Here is a 16,894-nt window from a genome sequence, read left to right as displayed (position 1 = left end):
ACTTTCTAAACTGAACATTAAAGTATTTAATATCTGACTTCTCAGTGCCTTGTTGCAGTATAGATTATAAAGCCTGGTTAGATTTTAGGGGAAGAAGCACTAAGTAAAAAAAAAAAATACTGCATCTCAAATGCATTTATCATCATAATTAATAGCTGTGTCTGATAGCTCCTAAGCATAATGCAGTTGCAGAGACTCATGAAAACAATGAGACTCATGAAAACTTAGCAATTGCACATAATGTCCATTTAATGTGGCGAGACTGTTCTTTTTTGTAACCATTTATTATTTGTTTCAGACTATCAAATGAGGTGTTGCTTGAAAACTATCCCACCACATAGTAAAAGTGACTTTTGATGAGCTCAGTTCCTAAAACATTCTAAGAACTTGAGGTCACATCCTGTTTCTGAACCTTATATTCATCTCTTTGTAATAGCACGACTAAGTAATTGTACCTCTTTCAATGCTGAACATTAAGTTTGTGAATTGTGTTATTTAGGAAACTGAATACATTTGATTTTTATCATGGACTGATGATTCATAAATCATTTCTATTCTAGTAACACGTGCAGACATGCTAAATGAACTCTCCTGCACAATCTTTGCTCTGGATGCTTAAATCTATCAGCTTTTTTTCTAACAAGAAAAATAATTTGTCTACACACTACTCTGTTGACTGGTGTGTATGTGCATGCGAATACAATAATAATAATAATAATAATAATAATAATAATAATAATAATAATGGATTGCATTTATGTAGCGCTTTTCAAGACACTTAAAACACTTTACAATCCCACTATTCATTCACTCTCGCATTCACACACTGGTGGAGGCAAGCTGCACTTGTAGCCACAGCTGCCCTGGGGCAGACTGACAGAAGCGAGGCTGCCATATCGCGCCATCAGCCCCTCTGGCCAACACCAGTAGGCGGTAGGTGAAGTATACTTTGTATACTTAAAGTTACAGAATGTGAGGGCCTTTCACAGCACCTCCAGTCTTTCCTAACATCTCTGGCCCAGGTCATTGACTTACAGCAGGTTTCTTTACATAGCACAATTGGATCATATGGAGAGATTTAGGTCAGCACCAGATAGAGACTGCTGTATCACCTGGGAGCAAACAAACACCTTAAATGAGTCTCATATTTAGAAAAACGGTTTTTAAAAAACCCACTCCTATTTCTGTCAAGGTTACATTGAGGCTAAATTTATTCTTTTAAGATTTTTCAGCTTAGATACCTAAACATTTCTTTCTGGGATTTATGAGGGAACTATTAGCTTGCAAAGCTGCAACCTCTATTCAATTCGAATGCCTTCTACCAACTTGTATGACATTTCTGCTTTTAATTCAGGTCCTGGTGACAGTGAAAGCAGGAAAAATCTTCATCCCCAACCTAACTTAACTGAGAGTAAGTGAATAATGTTTGAAGAACGCTACATCACAAAAAATTTGATTGCACAAGCACATTACATGACAGTGCATCACCATGTGTCATGGATAATGGATTTATGGATAAGTTTAATGGCTTTTATATTTGGCAAATGAACAATTGCATGGTACAGTTAAGACCTTCTGCCTGCATCAGCACAGTCCTCACTTTTCTGTCAAACTCACAGCAACAATTTTACAAATAAACATATCAACTATTAGCCAGGTGCTTGGGTTTTTTTTCTTGCCTTTCTATAAGAGTGTTTTCAAGGTTCAGCCTCTTTTGGTTAGTCTAAGGTTACCCTATAAAAATAACTTTATAACATTAGAATGTTTTATTTTCTAATTAACCAGGCTGCCAAGTCCCACCTCATTTAGATGTCACAACACTAGTGCACATTTTTCATAGAACTTTGAGCGCCTGCTAAAATGCAACGCTATTTCAATACCCTACTAGCTTGTTTTCTGAAAAAGGACACAGCCCTTTTCTATAATGGTCTTAATACAGAGATAAGAAATGTAAATGTAAAAATCATGTATTAATTTCAGAAATCTATCAGCAATTTGATGAAGCCAGATGTAACTGTCAGTGTAACACACTCACCATCTAAAATGTTTTTTGCAAGAATGCTGGCAACTTCAATACTTCAGAGTTTGAATGTGAGAATGTTAGACTGGAAGCATTTAAATAGAAAACCATCAAAAAGTGCTTGTATGAATAGGTGTGAATGAGACGAGTTGTATCAAGCACTTTGAGTGCTCAAGAAGAGTAAGTAGAAATGGGTTGTATAAGAACCAGTCCTTTTATGTTTATCCCAGAATCCCAACAGTAGATCTTGCATGTGCATAAACATATTGCAACCAGACAGTCTCAGAACATTTTGATCGTATATTGTTGTTTCTGTAAGTGAAACACGGCACTTCAAAACCATTACTTACTTTTTTAGTTTACCTACAAAAGTCCTTCAAGTTATCAAATCCTCATTAGCTGTAGTTATACAGCTGAAAATACTGGTATTCATCAGTTTTTCTGTCGTCTTCGTGCCCTCATCTTGCTAGTCTCACTTGCATGTGATTTAACAGGGTTGAGCATTAACTTAAGATATAATTATTAATTATTCTTTGGGAGGGGGGGTAATTTTTTCGAGTTTTAGTTCATCTTTAAAGATGAGTACTACAAACATAATTTTTGTAGTTGTGGCTAACACACACGGGGGTTAAGGGCCGCTCCTGGATGTTTCTTGGTAAAACGTTGCTCTGGGAGCTGCAAAGAGAGAAGGACCTGCCTCCTCAGCGTGTGGATTCAGTCCTCAGAGCGCTGACAGCTTGGAAACGCGGCTCAGTCACAGGATGGAGAACATCTGCAGTGGAGCAGCTGTTACACGCTGCGAGTTAGCTCTGGAAGTCCAGCGCGTCTTCTGACAAAAACTACGCAACCGGAAGAATGACTAAAGCTGTGCTGCGACAAACCTCAGCATGGGCTTGTGTGTCTATCACGGTATGAACGTTTTCGCCCGCGGTAAAAGGAAAAAAGCAGCTACGCCAGATGTGTTTGTTTTCTGGGACCTTTCCTCAAATCCTGGAGCTCTCAGAGGATTGTTGGCGTGGAGAGAAAGACTGAACCCGATTTCCAAGTGTTGCCGTTCCCCCTGAACATGTGCAAAACGCCGCCGCCCGCATACACAGCGTTATGGGCCAACAGTTAACGCCGACTTGAATCTAAATCTGCCTGAAACATGTTTATCTTGTGGGTACCGTTAAGTTTATTCTTCGGTTGTATTATTTCGCAGACCTGGAGCGTTCAGATGTCGTGGGAAAACTGGAACGCTGAGCTGCACAACCAAGGGAATGAGTTTGGGAAATCGAGCTCTCAGCCACATATCATTTTTATCCTGGTGGATGATCAAGGCTTCCGGGATGTCGGGTACCACGGCTCGGAGATCAAAACCCCGACCTTGGACCGGTTGGCAGCAGAGGGAGTCAAACTGGAGAATTACTACGTCCAACCTCTCTGCAGCCCGTCCAGGAGCCAGCTCATGACGGGAAGGTAGAGTGCATTATAGAGACTGTTCTCTGCTCTGTCCCGGTTGTAGTAACCATGCGTCGTGGAGTTTAGAGGAGAAACTATTGGCGTCTGGGAAGATCAAGGACGTGTTTGGTCAGAAATAAATACACTAGAGGAAACGATCTCCAGGCTCATGGCTGTCCGTGCCCTCATACAGATCTGTCACGCGAAAAGTGCACTGAAAAAGTGCTTTGTTTTGAGTGAGCGGTGATAAATACATATACACATTATACTATATTTATTGTTATAATCTTTATTGTTTTTATTACATTCTTGCTGCAGCTGGGGATCAATATAACTACTTATCTGCAGTGTAGCTTTATTTTATAATATTACAGTGTCATATTCGTATCTTAAAATCTGAAAAATAATAACTGACTAAAGCTTAAACATTGTGTGGGGTACAAAGTCCATTATTATAGTGCATTAGAAGCATATATCAGCATAAGAGAAACACCTAGAGTACATTATATAAAAAATTAAAGTACCTTAAAGTACCTTAAAGTACATTAAAGTTGTACCCCAAAACAATTACTGAAGTTACATTCATGCACTGGTCATATACATGCTCTTATCCAATCTATGCCTATGGCAAGATTACTCAAGTACTGTAGTCTAGAGACAAATCATCTTTCAGGAGGAATTAGGCCACCTGACCACCCCTTTCTGGGAACAGCATTTTCCCATTCTACATTTTTCTTAACTTTAAAGTGAAGTAAGTCGCTTCCAAGTACAAGATTACAGTAAGAGTAAAAAAAAATTATGCCATAAATCTTTTATTTCCAAACATTTTTAAATTTACAAAGAAGACACAAGGCAGGAAATTAAGCATCAGGAAATTAATCAAACTTTGAAGAGCTTTGAAGATTAAAAGGATATGGCAAACAATTACATAGTTTGATGCTTTCTTTGAATTGTAACAATTTCATTACTACTCAACTATAACACTTTTTCAGACTTTCCACCTAAACATTGATTTGCAGATCTAACTATTGCTGTCTTTGAAGGCCCTGTTGGGCCCAAACCAAAAGAGCTAACAAGAGTTTATACAATGTTTTGCATCACATTGATGGGTGTCCAAGACAATAATGAGAAAACTCTAGCACCCCTGGCTGCTGCCCACTGCTCTGATCACCAAGTGGAGCCGCGACCTTAGGATCCATCTAGGTGTAGATTCAGTTATGGTTCCATGCTTCTGATAATGAGCAGGTGGTCACAGAGAGATTAGATTAGATTAGATGAAACTTTATTAATCCCTCGGGTGGATTCCTCCGGGAAATTCAGTTTCCAGTAGCAAAGCACCGAAAGAAGTTGCATGTTACAGATACATTAAGGGGAATGAGAGTAAGGATATAAGCATAAATACACCATATATACACATATATAGATACAGAATATACAATATGGATAAATAGGATTGCTCATTTGAGTGAGTATATTGCACAGCGATTATTGCACAGTCAAATATAAGAAAAAAGACAAAACAAAAAACAAAAGTCAAATATTGCAAATATTGCACAGTGTAGAAAAGTACCTACAACTCAGTTGTTCCCGCCCTCCCTTGTCCCCCTGTTTCTCCTCCCTCTCCCCTCCAGTGAGGAGTTAAACAGTTTGATGGCGAGATAAGCATGATGAGGTTGAATATGGGTGAAAGAAAAGCATCTCTTCCTGTGTTGAGACTAAAACATTACATGTCTGTGTAAACTGGATATTCACAAAAGCTCAGAAAACAAAATTGTCTCAAGTCTCACTGGCATACTTGGAGAGACTTGTCATGACAAATTTAAGTCACTAAAGGACTGAATCCAAAACATAAGACCTTCTTAAGCTCCTGACTGAGTTTTTACAGGTTGTTTAGACTGGTTACCTTGGCTACCAGCTGCATCTGAACCATCTTCTTGTTCACCATACTCACATTATACACTATCAGTCAAAAGTTTGGGCAACCATTTAATGGTTTTTCCTTATTTTTATGACTATTTACATTGTAGATTCTCACTGAAGGCATCAAAACTATGAATGAACACATATAGAATTATAAAGTAAACAGAAAAGTTAAAAATTACTCAAAACATTTTTTAGATTTTAGATTGTTCAAGAGAGCCACCCCTTTGATTACTGCTTTGCTCACTCTTGGCATTCTCTCAATGAGCTTCATGAGGTCGTCACCTGAAATGGTTTTCCAGCAGTCAGATGAATTTATCTTCAGCAGAAGAGGTGACTCTTGGTTTTCCTTTCCCTTTCCCTTTTTGATGGTTTTTGTGACTGCACTTGGGGACACATTCAAAGTTTTAGCAATTTTCCTCACTGACTGACCTTCAGTTCTTAAAGTAATGATGGACAGCTGTTTCTCTTTACTTAGCTGATTGCTTCTTGCCTTTTGAATTCTAACAGTTGTCGAGAGCTGTTTAGAAACCTGACTTCTGCATGACACAAGAAGCTAACACTAGCTTACACTAGCTGCAGAGGTGGCCGAGTACATTGAATAGATTCGAAGAAAGCAGGGAACAATCCACATCACTGTAAAATGCTGTCCGTCTTGTCAGCCAAGGAGGAAAGTTTAATGGATCATGGCACTGATGTTATAATGCCAATGGATGATCTGTAGGTAGAGATTGCAAGTATTCAGGGATACCACGACCATAGTCTTGCATGGCAAGCTTGCACCAGTAGATTAATTCAGAAGGCGTGCAAATCTACGAGTGTACAGGGTAGTGATGCAAGTTCAAGTTCACTCAGGTCATCAGACAAACAATCAGTTATGTTGCTGATAGAAAAACAAGTTAGCGGCATGAATTCTGGTCTCAGTATAAAACAGTTATTCATAACAGTGATGTACTGTGTAAATGGGAGAAGCTATCTGACTGGAACATTAACAAGAGCGCCAACAGAACCTCTTCAGAACCAATAAACAAAATTCAGTACCCCAGTGAAAAAGTCGCCCTAAGGGCATACATAGAGCTACACACAGCAAATGGAGTTTATCACACTGGATATATTGTGCAAGTACAAACATGAAAGAGAATATTATCCAGAACATTCTGTGACTGCTCACAAAGAGGAAGCAAGAAAACTGGCATAGTGTTATGTCTGCCTTAACACATAGTGAAATTCTGCAGAGTTGAGTGTTTCACCTCCTGACATCATCAATTAGTTTGCGATCAAAAAGAAGTACATTTGAGTACTGATAGTAGCAGAACAAATGCTTTGGTGTCATTGCTTGCCAGATGGAGGCAGCCAAAAACGCATAGTTCATGAGAGCATAGTGAAAGAGCTAATGCTATCATTGCTGAGGCACAACTTCGGATCATCCGCTCATGTGGGAGTGTCACTGGAAAATGTGGTGAATACACAGCAAAGAGTTGAAAAGGTCAGAGCAGCTTGTTGGTTTCACAATAAAAGGCACTGAACTCTTATTATCAATAGGAGTGAATTATTAATGGCAAGTAGTGTGTTGCAAGGTTGAGAAAATAACAAAATCACTAATAGCTGTTGAAAGCAGTTTAGGATGTACATTGCTTGGACCACTTTCAGCATCAAGTGTCACTGAGACAACTGGCAAACAGCCTGACTGTGAAATACTACATGCCACATTATGAGATAAATTAAGAGTGGTGTTTGATGCATCATTCTGATGTTTTAGGAGCATTACAATACAATATAAAGTATTCTGATTACCGCCCATTTAAACGGTAACTGTAACAGAATACAGTTACTCATATTTTGTATTTTAAAATCCATAATGCCGGTACATATATTCCGCTACTCCCCAACACTGGATTCCAGTGACAGTGCTGCTGCCTCAACATTGTGACTCAATTACAAAGTTTCACAAATCCAGAGCTGTGGTCACACTGTGCTAGCAAAAGCAATCCTGCTGAGCTAAACACCACATGACAGTGTTCAGAACCTTATTCAAAGTAAGCTGTGGTGGAATACATGTTTCACTGATGAAGTTAAAAAGGATTGATGTGTTCAAGATGAGGTGAACTCTGAGCTAAGATCTACCTTGTAGGCTACAGTATAGCTTACCACCACTGAATGAGCTGAACCACAGCTAGACCTAGAGAAGTACAGAAGGTTAAAAACAGTACTGAGAATAACTATGGGTTAAAAGGCTCATGGTCAATTCCCACTGTAGTCAAACAATAAAGGGAGCACTAATTCCAGAGTAGCTCACCATGGCAGATGTTTTTTAGAGGAAAGTTACCCAAGAACATAATTTCAGCAAAGGAAATCTTAAACCTGAAATACGAGCAAGATGTCAAGAGAGACTCAACAATCAAAGATTTGAAGCCATTATTAGATAAACACAGATAGTGGGAGACAGGCTGCAGTATCCTGATTTTAGTTTGAGCTAGTGGTACTGCCTACCAGTAATAGATACTCTCAGCTTCTTATTCAGTAGTGTATTGTGTGATGGGGTCAGAGATACTCTTTTGCAAGTGAGGGAGATGTACTGGTTGTTAAGGGGCAGATGGTTAGTGTCATGTTGTTAGAGTTGCAGGTGAATGAAGGTGAAACTAGCATAGCAAGTCACATCTCCATTACCGAGCGACAATGCCAAAACGTTTGCTTGAGCAGACCAAGTTTTATGATTTAAGTTTTTGGAAGTCAATTAAAGAATCAGAGATTACAAGATTTTTCAGTGATAACAGGATCACCTAGAAATTTATTGTCATGCATGCTGCTTTGTGGGGCTGCTTGTGGGAAAGACTTTTGGGGTCTATAAAACAAGTCTAAAGAGGGTCCTACGGAGGGCTTCACTAAACTTTGAGGAGTTAAATGGTAAATGGTATTTGTATAGCGCTTTACTAGTCCCTAAGGACCCCAAAGGGTTTTACACATCCAGTCATCCACACACATTCACACACACTGGTGATGGCAAGCCACAGCCACCCTGGGGCGCACTGACAGAGGCGAGGCTGCCGGACACTGGCGCCACCGGGCCTTCTGACCACCACCAGTAGGCAATGGGTGAAGTGTCTTGCCCAAGGAACAAGGCGAACTCCCAACTCTTAAGCCATGATCGCCCCTGATAGGATAGGATCCCCTGAGTTCGCTGATAGGAGGAAAGGCAGTTTTAAATCCCAGACCTCTGTTCTTTGTATACAGTGAAGCGTCAGAGCTCCAGTTACTTATACCCTCTCATTTCCTGGTTGGTGGGAGACTAATTTCTCTTCTGCCATCTCAGGTGACCAGCAAAAGCCAGGAGGACATGGGTCCAAGATGGGGGTGGAACTGCTGGTGGAAAAACTTCTTGATGGATGTAAAATCTAGTCACAAGTATGAAACTCCTACGCCTACTCTGGTGAATATAGGAGATGTTGTCCTAATTGGACAAGATAACCTACCCAGGCAAACTTGTAAAAAGGGCAGGATAATGGAGTTATTCTGCCAAGGTTGACAGAATGTTTTTAATCCAACAAAACTGCCCAAGGGACTGCCAGCCATCACAGCTTTGCTCAAGTTAATCAAACAAAGGAAGTTAAATGATAACTGGGGATCGACTGGTCTGGAGCAAATATACAGCGTATGGGCAATATTAAAACATCGTCAGTGCCACAAGTTAACACTTTCAGTATGTGACTGTTATCTATGATAGTGCATGGTACAAGTGCATGGAACGACTCAGCAATGTTAGTTCCAAGAGTAATCTAAGATACACAACATAAAATCCAAGCCAAGGGAGCAATAGAACTGCAGAGATAGCAAGGAAATTAACAAAGAAGCTGCTATAAGGAAGAGCAAAGTAAGATGAACTACTCGAGGCTGACTTTGATTAAATGCAGATCATTAGGCTGAGGCTTCTTATTTGAGCCATGTTTGATGAGAAAGTTGTGCAGAAACACTAGGAAAAGCTCCCAGTTTGGGCAGCTAGTCTGTCCGGGAACCTCCTCAACCTCAGTGGTTGAAGGAGTCACCAATTCACTTGCCATGTGGGACCTTAGCGATTGTCAGGGCTCTGTGATTCAAGTTTAATGACGTGTATGATTTGCTGGCGTTTTGGCTTAGTGGTTGTGTAAATAAACCAGAGAGATAGCATGATTATAGCTGTGTTTGAAAGCAGAACTTGCATTTTCCTGGGCAAATACAACAGCTGTCTGTACATGATAAGAACTGGAAGTGAGCCACTCTTTGCTGGAAATATTTTTCTGGCTATGTGAGGCTTGAGTCCAGGCTAGATAAAAGAGCCAGCCCCCAAAGCTTTAGATCCTCGGCTTATGCCCTGCTGGTCTCAAGAGAGCAGTAGTTAGTGCAGTCATTATTTAAGTCCTTATAAACACTAAAGACCTAGAAATGTCCTTCAGGTGCTCCAAAACCTATAAAGTCAAATCATATTCACCCTCGTGTATGTCAAAAAGAAACAACACAGACATACTTTGAAAGTCTTTACCTCTGTAGCATTTTCCATCAAGACCTCAAGCTGGTTTTACTGATTTGTGGAGCGAGCCCAGGCTGCTCTTAGCATGACATGCCAATTACACGGCTGTAACCTTTTGGTATGTGAACACCATCAAACCTGCAGGAGCTGCTTTGGGGCTCTTTAGGGTCAAGTCTTAACGCACATGTATATGTCTAAATACATTTGACATTGTTGTCTTGTAGTTTTCTCTTTTGTTCTATCGGGACTGATTCAAAAGGCAGAAGGAGAAGAGTAATCTTTATTTAAATAGAATTAAAAGAGATTGAAGATAATTTAGAGTATTAGATCCAAGTTCTCAGTTAGTTTTTAACAATATATATATATATATATATATATATATATATATATATATATATATATATATATATATATATATATATACACATGTATATATATATATACATGTATATATTTAAATAAAGATTACTCTTCTCCTTCTGCCTTTTGAATATATATACATGTATGTATATATATATATATATATATATATATATATATATATATATATATATATATATACATACATACATACATGTGTATATATATATATATATATGTATATATATATATATATATATATATATATATATATATATACACACATGTATGTATATATATATATATATATATATACACATGTATGTATATATATATATATATATAAACACCCAGCGCGCCCCTGCGGGCGGTTTATCCTTCAAGCTCGGGTCCTCTACCAGAGGCCTGGGAGCTTGAGGGTCCTGCGCAGTATCTTAGCTGTTCCCAGGACTGCGCTCTTCTGGACAGAGATCTCCGATGTTATTCCCGGGATCTGCTGGAGCCACTCGCCTAGCTTGGGAGTCACCGCACCTAGTGCTCCGATTACCACGGGGACCACCGTTACCTTCACCCTCCACATCCTCTCGAGCTCTTCTCTGAGCCCTTGGTATTTCTCCAGCTTCTCGTGTTCCTTCTTCCTGATATTGCTGTCATTCGGAACCGCTACATCGATCACTACGGCCGTCTTCTTCTGTTTGTCTACCACCACTATGTCCGGTTGGTTAGCCACCACCATTTTGTCCGTCTGTATCTGGAAGTCCCACAGGATCTTAGCTTGGTCATTCTCCACCACCCTTGGGGGCATCTCCCATTTTGACCTCGGGACTTCTAGGTTATACTCGGCACAGATGTTCCTGTACACTATGCCGGCCACTTGGTTATGGCGGCTAGGGTATATATATATATATATATATATATATATATATATATATATATATATATATATATATATATATATAAATATATATATATATATATATATATATATATATATATATATATATATATATATATACATACATACATGTGTATATATATATATATATATATATATATACACATGTATGTATATATATATATATATATATATATATATATATACATACATGTGTATATATATATATATATATATATATATATATATATATATATGAAAGAAATACCACTGTACTTTGGGGAAATACCACATATCAATCAATATATTCCTATATTTTCTCAATACAATGGCAGTAGGAAACATGGTTTTAATCAAACTTCAATAGCACTGTCAATATGCTATTTAAGAGCATAATGACAGTGCTATTATTATTGTTATTATTTTTTTTTGACCTTCAGATTAATTTGTGACAATATATTTTATTTATTAGGCAGCAAAATGAATTCACATTTTATACCCAAATTTAAACTGGTACACTGGACTTCTCTGAGATGTCAGAAAGTATAACACTCAACCACAAATTTTTCTGTTTATTAATGCAAGTAACTGTATTTTGGCATCTAAGCAGTAAATCTGAAAAGTCACAGATAACAAAAATTACAAGGACTGTTTAAGGCAGTGGTTGCATAAATCATACCTTATGCAGTCAGCTGAACACTGAATGTAGCTGGGTTACAGTTACAGTGCTTCACCTGCCTAGACCACCAATTGACAAGAAAGTCGACCCATTGCCATATTATACAATAAGGTCTGGTATGGTCTCGTTTTAAATCCACCTCAAAGACTTGCAATGCCTAGAAACATCAGATTCAGATATGGGCCTTACTATTATCCTGTAAAGTTTGAAATTTCAAAAGTCATGGGAACCAGCTTTGGATATGAGTCAAAAATATTTTCTATGTTATAAAGATTGCATTTGCAGTCCCCAGTAGTTTTGGAAAAGGGCCAAAAACACATTTTGAATTAGCAAAGCACAGTGTAAGGCCAAAAGCATAATTCTGCCAGCTGCAGCTGGCACTGAAACACTGGTGATGAGGTAGGTTAGGATTTCCCAGGAACAAGTTAGCAGAGATGGTGAGAAATAATCATACAAATATTCTCCACTTAAGCAAAATCCTTAGCATCTGAAGAGTATTTACTTCAGCTGTTGGCTCCATGAAACTGTATAACAGCTATAATCCCATCAATTCATCACACATGTGCTCAGCCTAGAAAGCTCTGTGCTTATGATCAAATGGCTGAAAGGTTACACCCATATGCAATGCAATATGCACAACTTTTTGTTTAATGATAAAATGAAAAGATCAGACAAATTTGAAAAGCAGTTCTACATAATACACAGAATGCTGTGTCGCAAGTTAAATGATGTTAGATACAAAGTCAGTTTTTCATTGTACATCTGATTTAACATTTCTCTTTAGAACCACACCAGTTTTGCATGTAGGTCATGTAATAGTTTGTGTTCCAGTTGTGCTATAGCCAGCCAGAAGTACATTTTTATACGAAAAGGTCTGGTATTTTATGCTTGCAGGGAAGTACCATTTTTTCGTCCAACCATATCCCAGAAATCCCTTCATCCCAATCAATTTGCTACAAATATTCACTTGGACTGGTAGAGTAGTGCAGTGGTTTGTACTGTCACCTCTTCAAATCCACTTCCAGTTCCGTCACAATTAATATGATTGTGAGTTCCGTCACAATCATATTAAAGACATGTTATGGTTAGTTGCATGTTGCTTGTTAAGGTTAATTGTGACACTACGGCCAAATGAACAGAATCGCTTTTGGAGATTTACTTACCTGGATGATTGAGCATGCATCAAGACATCTACAGTAGTGAAAGCCTAGCGATCTGAACAGACTATAATAGTGAACAGTGTACGCACTATGACAGAGACTATGCTATGCCAGTGTCCTAAAACTATAGCAGTAACCAGTGTGAGCATACGGTGAATGATTAGAATAAATGACAGTCATGATTGTGGTCATTGGGAGGGATAGGGGGGAGGAGCAGTGTAGACGGGTTAAGTTGAGTGTGAATGGAAAGGTTCAGTGGGGACTGAGTTCAGTAGGGTGACAGCAGTTGGGAAGAAGCTGTTCCTAATCCTGCTGGTTTTAGTCTGTGAGGTCCTGTAGCGCCTTCTAGAGGGGAGGAGCTGGAAGACTTCATTGGCAGGATGAGAGGAATCCCTGAGAATGATGCGTGCTCGGCATAGACATCTCTTCTTGTAGACATCCTCAATGGCAGGAAAGTGGAGTCACTGTGATGTGTTAGGCAGTTTTCACCACCTGCCGGAGTGCTTTGTGGTCAGCGACAGAGCAATTACCATACCAGACTGTGACATGCTCTCAATGCTCTCTATCGCACAGCGGTAGACATTACCCAGTATGTCAGTTGTTCTTCTTCAATGTCCTCAAGAAGAAGAGGCACCGATGGGTCTTCTTGACCAGGCTGGAGGTGTTAGTTGACCAGGACAGATTCTTAGAGATCTGGGGGTTCTGAAGAACTTGAAGCTGGGAACCTATTCAACAGCTCTGCTATTTATGTACCTGAGAAGAGAAGTACAAACTTACTGAAACTACATAGCAATAATAAGTGATTACTATTTAAGCCATTGTCTGCTGAGTGTACATTATTGAAGTGTACTGGAATGAAGCAATTATGAAGCAAACTGCTTTCATTTAAGGTGGAGTGTAGCATACTAAGGGAATTCAGATATAATAATTTATAGGACATATTACAATAACACTTTGTGTTTTCACTTATTTTTTAAGTGTATAAAGAAAGTGTTTATGTCACTTTGGAAACTTATGTCAAGCCTCCTCTGTTGTGATGTTTTCAATTGTTGAGTAACTGATTGTGTGGAGGCATATGACTGGGACATTCTTGGAAGTTCTGTACGTGGAAAATCTGTGTTTTGAGTTAGAACTCATAAACGATTCTATAAAACTCCTGCAGGTCCAAGTTTTTGCAAAGTAGCATTAAAAGTCAAATAAATCACCCATCTAAAAAAAATGAATTCCCTTGCACACCAAAATTAGGAGTTTATATTTGCATTTAGTATAGTATCTGTTCTTCATTTATCAGATGAAGTACAGGGTGACCTGCTGCCAAGTTGGCTGCAGGTCACCCTTTGCTACAAATCATAGTTTACTGTCTGGTCTTTGGTCTGTTATTTTTGCCTCCCATTACCCATCAACTTCTTTTCACTGGACTTCTCAACATTACCCTGCCCTTGCAGGCCTATAAGCCCTCTTCTGCTTTGGATAATAACATATTGGTGTAAAATTTTCAGTACAGAGATCCTCTCTGTGAAAAGTCACCCTATTGGGGTGTGTAGGGCTACTGTGGTTAATATATGACAATTTATCTCTTTTTTCTTTTTTCCTTTAGATATCAGATCCACACAGGCCTTCAGCATTCTGTCATCCGAGCTGCTCAGCCCAACTGCCTACCCCTGGAAAATATCACTCTGCCCCAGAAGCTAAAGAACGCAGGCTACTCCACCCACATGGTAGGGAAGTGGCACCTGGGCTTCTACAAACGTGGATGCCTTCCTACCCAGCGTGGCTTTGACACGTTCTTTGGCTCCCTGCTAGGAAGTGGGGACTACTACAGTCATTACAAATGCCAAGGCCCTAGCATGTGTGGCTATGATCTGTATGAAGGGGAAGAAGCAGCTTGGGAACAGGACCGCGGCTTGTACTCTACTGTGATGTTTACACAAAAGGCTGTCAGTATTTTAGCAAATCACAACCCTCGTAAGCAACCTTTGTTTCTGTACTTGGCTTACCAGGCGGTTCATTCCCCACTGCAAGTTCCTGCTCGCTACCTCGAGCGATACAAGGGCATCCCAAACCCGTACCGTCGTAAATATGCTGCCATGGTTTCCTGCCTGGATGAAGCCATTCATAACCTCACATTAGCACTAAAACACTATGGTTATTATGACAACACAGTTATAGTGTACTCTTCTGACAATGGGGGCCAGCCTTTAGCAGGAGGAAGTAACTGGCCCTTGAGGGGTAGTAAGGCCACATACTGGGAAGGGGGGATCAAGGCAGTGGGCTTTGTTCACAGTCCCTTGTTAATGAACAAAGGAACAAAATGTCGATCTTTGATCCATATTACTGACTGGTTCCCTACACTGGTAACCCTAGGTGAGGGAACTTTAGATGAAGATCTGAATCTGGATGGGTATGACGTCTGGGAAACTATTAGTGAAGGCCGCCCATCACCTCGTCATGACATTCTCCATAATATTGACCCAATTTACATCAAAGCCAAAAATGGATCGTGGAAGGCTGGGTACGGCCTATGGAACACAGCTATTCAGGCTGCACTCCGAGTTGGCCACTGGAAGCTACTAACAGGTGTGCCTGGTTACAGTGACTGGGTGCCCCCACAAACTTTTTTGAATCAGCGGCTAACCACTCGCTTGCATAATGAACGTGTCCGCTGGGACCGAGGTAAGTCCATCTGGCTGTTCAACATTACAGCGGACCCCTATGAGAGAGTGGACTTGTCTCAGCGCTACCCGCATATAGTAAAGAAGATGCTAATGCGGCTAGCTCAGTACAACAAGACTGCTGTGCCGGTGTGCTACCCAACTAAAGACCTGCGTTCTAATCCTCAGTACAACGGTGGGGTGTGGGGACCCTGGCACAAAGACATGAGGGAGCAGCAGGAAGAGGATGAGATGTATAATAACTTGTTCACCAACCATCTCGGTAAAAAAAGATGGGAAAAAAAATCAAAGAACACAAAGTTGAGAAGAGAGTAGAAGAGTAGCACATTACATACCACGTTTGTGAATGCCTTAAGTTATATTTACTCAGGGATTAATGCTTACTCTTACAGGATTGTGCTGTCAGACATTCTAATTCCAGGTAGTTTTAACTTGACTCCAGAAAATACTGTATGAACAAAATGCAGATGGACATTTTCAGAGTTCCTCGAGAGAACAATTAAAAGATCAGTTGTTCAAACACTACTGCTATGCCCAGACAAAACTAAGACCTCATGTAAGTGACAAGGGCATTTAAAGAATGTTTATTTTTCTAGATTCTGTTGCATGCTTGACCTGTTGTCAGATTTTTCTTATAGATTGACGTTTCACTTAGAGTAGAAAACAAATTTCACTAGACAGTTGCCATATATGTTTGGTGACAGACAAATAAAATAAAACATAGTTCTATTGTGTTGTTGATTGTAGCACTAAGGTACTGTGGAAACAGATGTGCAAGTAGATGTGTGTTGTTTTTTATAAGCATAGCCAGTGTGAACTTTAAGATAATAGCATTTGTTCCCTTATTCTTAGATGATATCTGGTTGAGCACAAACCAAACTGAATGTGAGACAAATAAACAAAATAAAAGCCCTAGACACAACATTTCAAGTTCTGTTTTACTTGCATTTTACTATATCCTGATTTTGTTTATTCTGCTAACAACTACGTTTGTAATTTGAAAACCTTGTGTATGTTTTTCATGTTTAGAAACTGAAAGGCAGCTTCTGGGTATAGTTATTTATAGAAAATACAGTAATTTTGGCTTTTACAGGTGAGTAAAAAGTGAATTGCTTTTGTGGAGTCCTTAAAAAATCTCTCCCTCATCACTTAGAGTGTACTGTACAAGAAGTTGGGATCGAAGAAAAACGAAGAATGCAGCTATTTATATGAAGTGAACACACATACATACAACCTTTACAGCAATA

At 39.3% G+C, this 16,894-nt stretch overlaps 1 protein-coding gene across 1 annotated transcript; it reads left to right on the top strand.

The window, feature by feature from the left end:
* Positions 1–2,652: 2,652 nt before the first annotated feature.
* Positions 2,653–16,569, top strand: arsj (arylsulfatase family, member J). Its single transcript, XM_026158428.2, has 2 exons — positions 2,653–3,478; positions 14,573–16,569. Exons 1-2 carry the CDS (start codon positions 3,168–3,170, stop codon positions 15,960–15,962), a joined length of 1,701 nt encoding a protein of 566 aa, XP_026014213.1. The 5' UTR covers positions 2,653–3,167; the 3' UTR covers positions 15,963–16,569.
* Positions 16,570–16,894: the final 325 nt, after the last annotated feature.

This window comes from Astatotilapia calliptera, chromosome 3, assembly GCF_964374335.1.
Source record: "Astatotilapia calliptera chromosome 3, fAstCal68.1, whole genome shotgun sequence".
Taxonomy (NCBI): domain Eukaryota; kingdom Metazoa; phylum Chordata; class Actinopteri; order Cichliformes; family Cichlidae; genus Astatotilapia; species Astatotilapia calliptera.
This window is presented reverse-complemented; position numbering and strand designations above follow the sequence as displayed.

What these genes read in the sequence shown, in the direction of transcription:
- arsj (XM_026158428.2), top strand. Translation starts at nt 3,168, where the DNA reads ATGTTTATCTTGTGGGTACCGTTAAGTTTATTCTTCGGTTGTATTATT. An exon ending in AGCCAGCTCATGACGGGAAG is followed by an intron (nt 3,479 to 14,572) that starts GTAGAGTGCATT and finishes TTTTTCCTTTAG; the next exon opens with ATATCAGATCCACACAGGCC.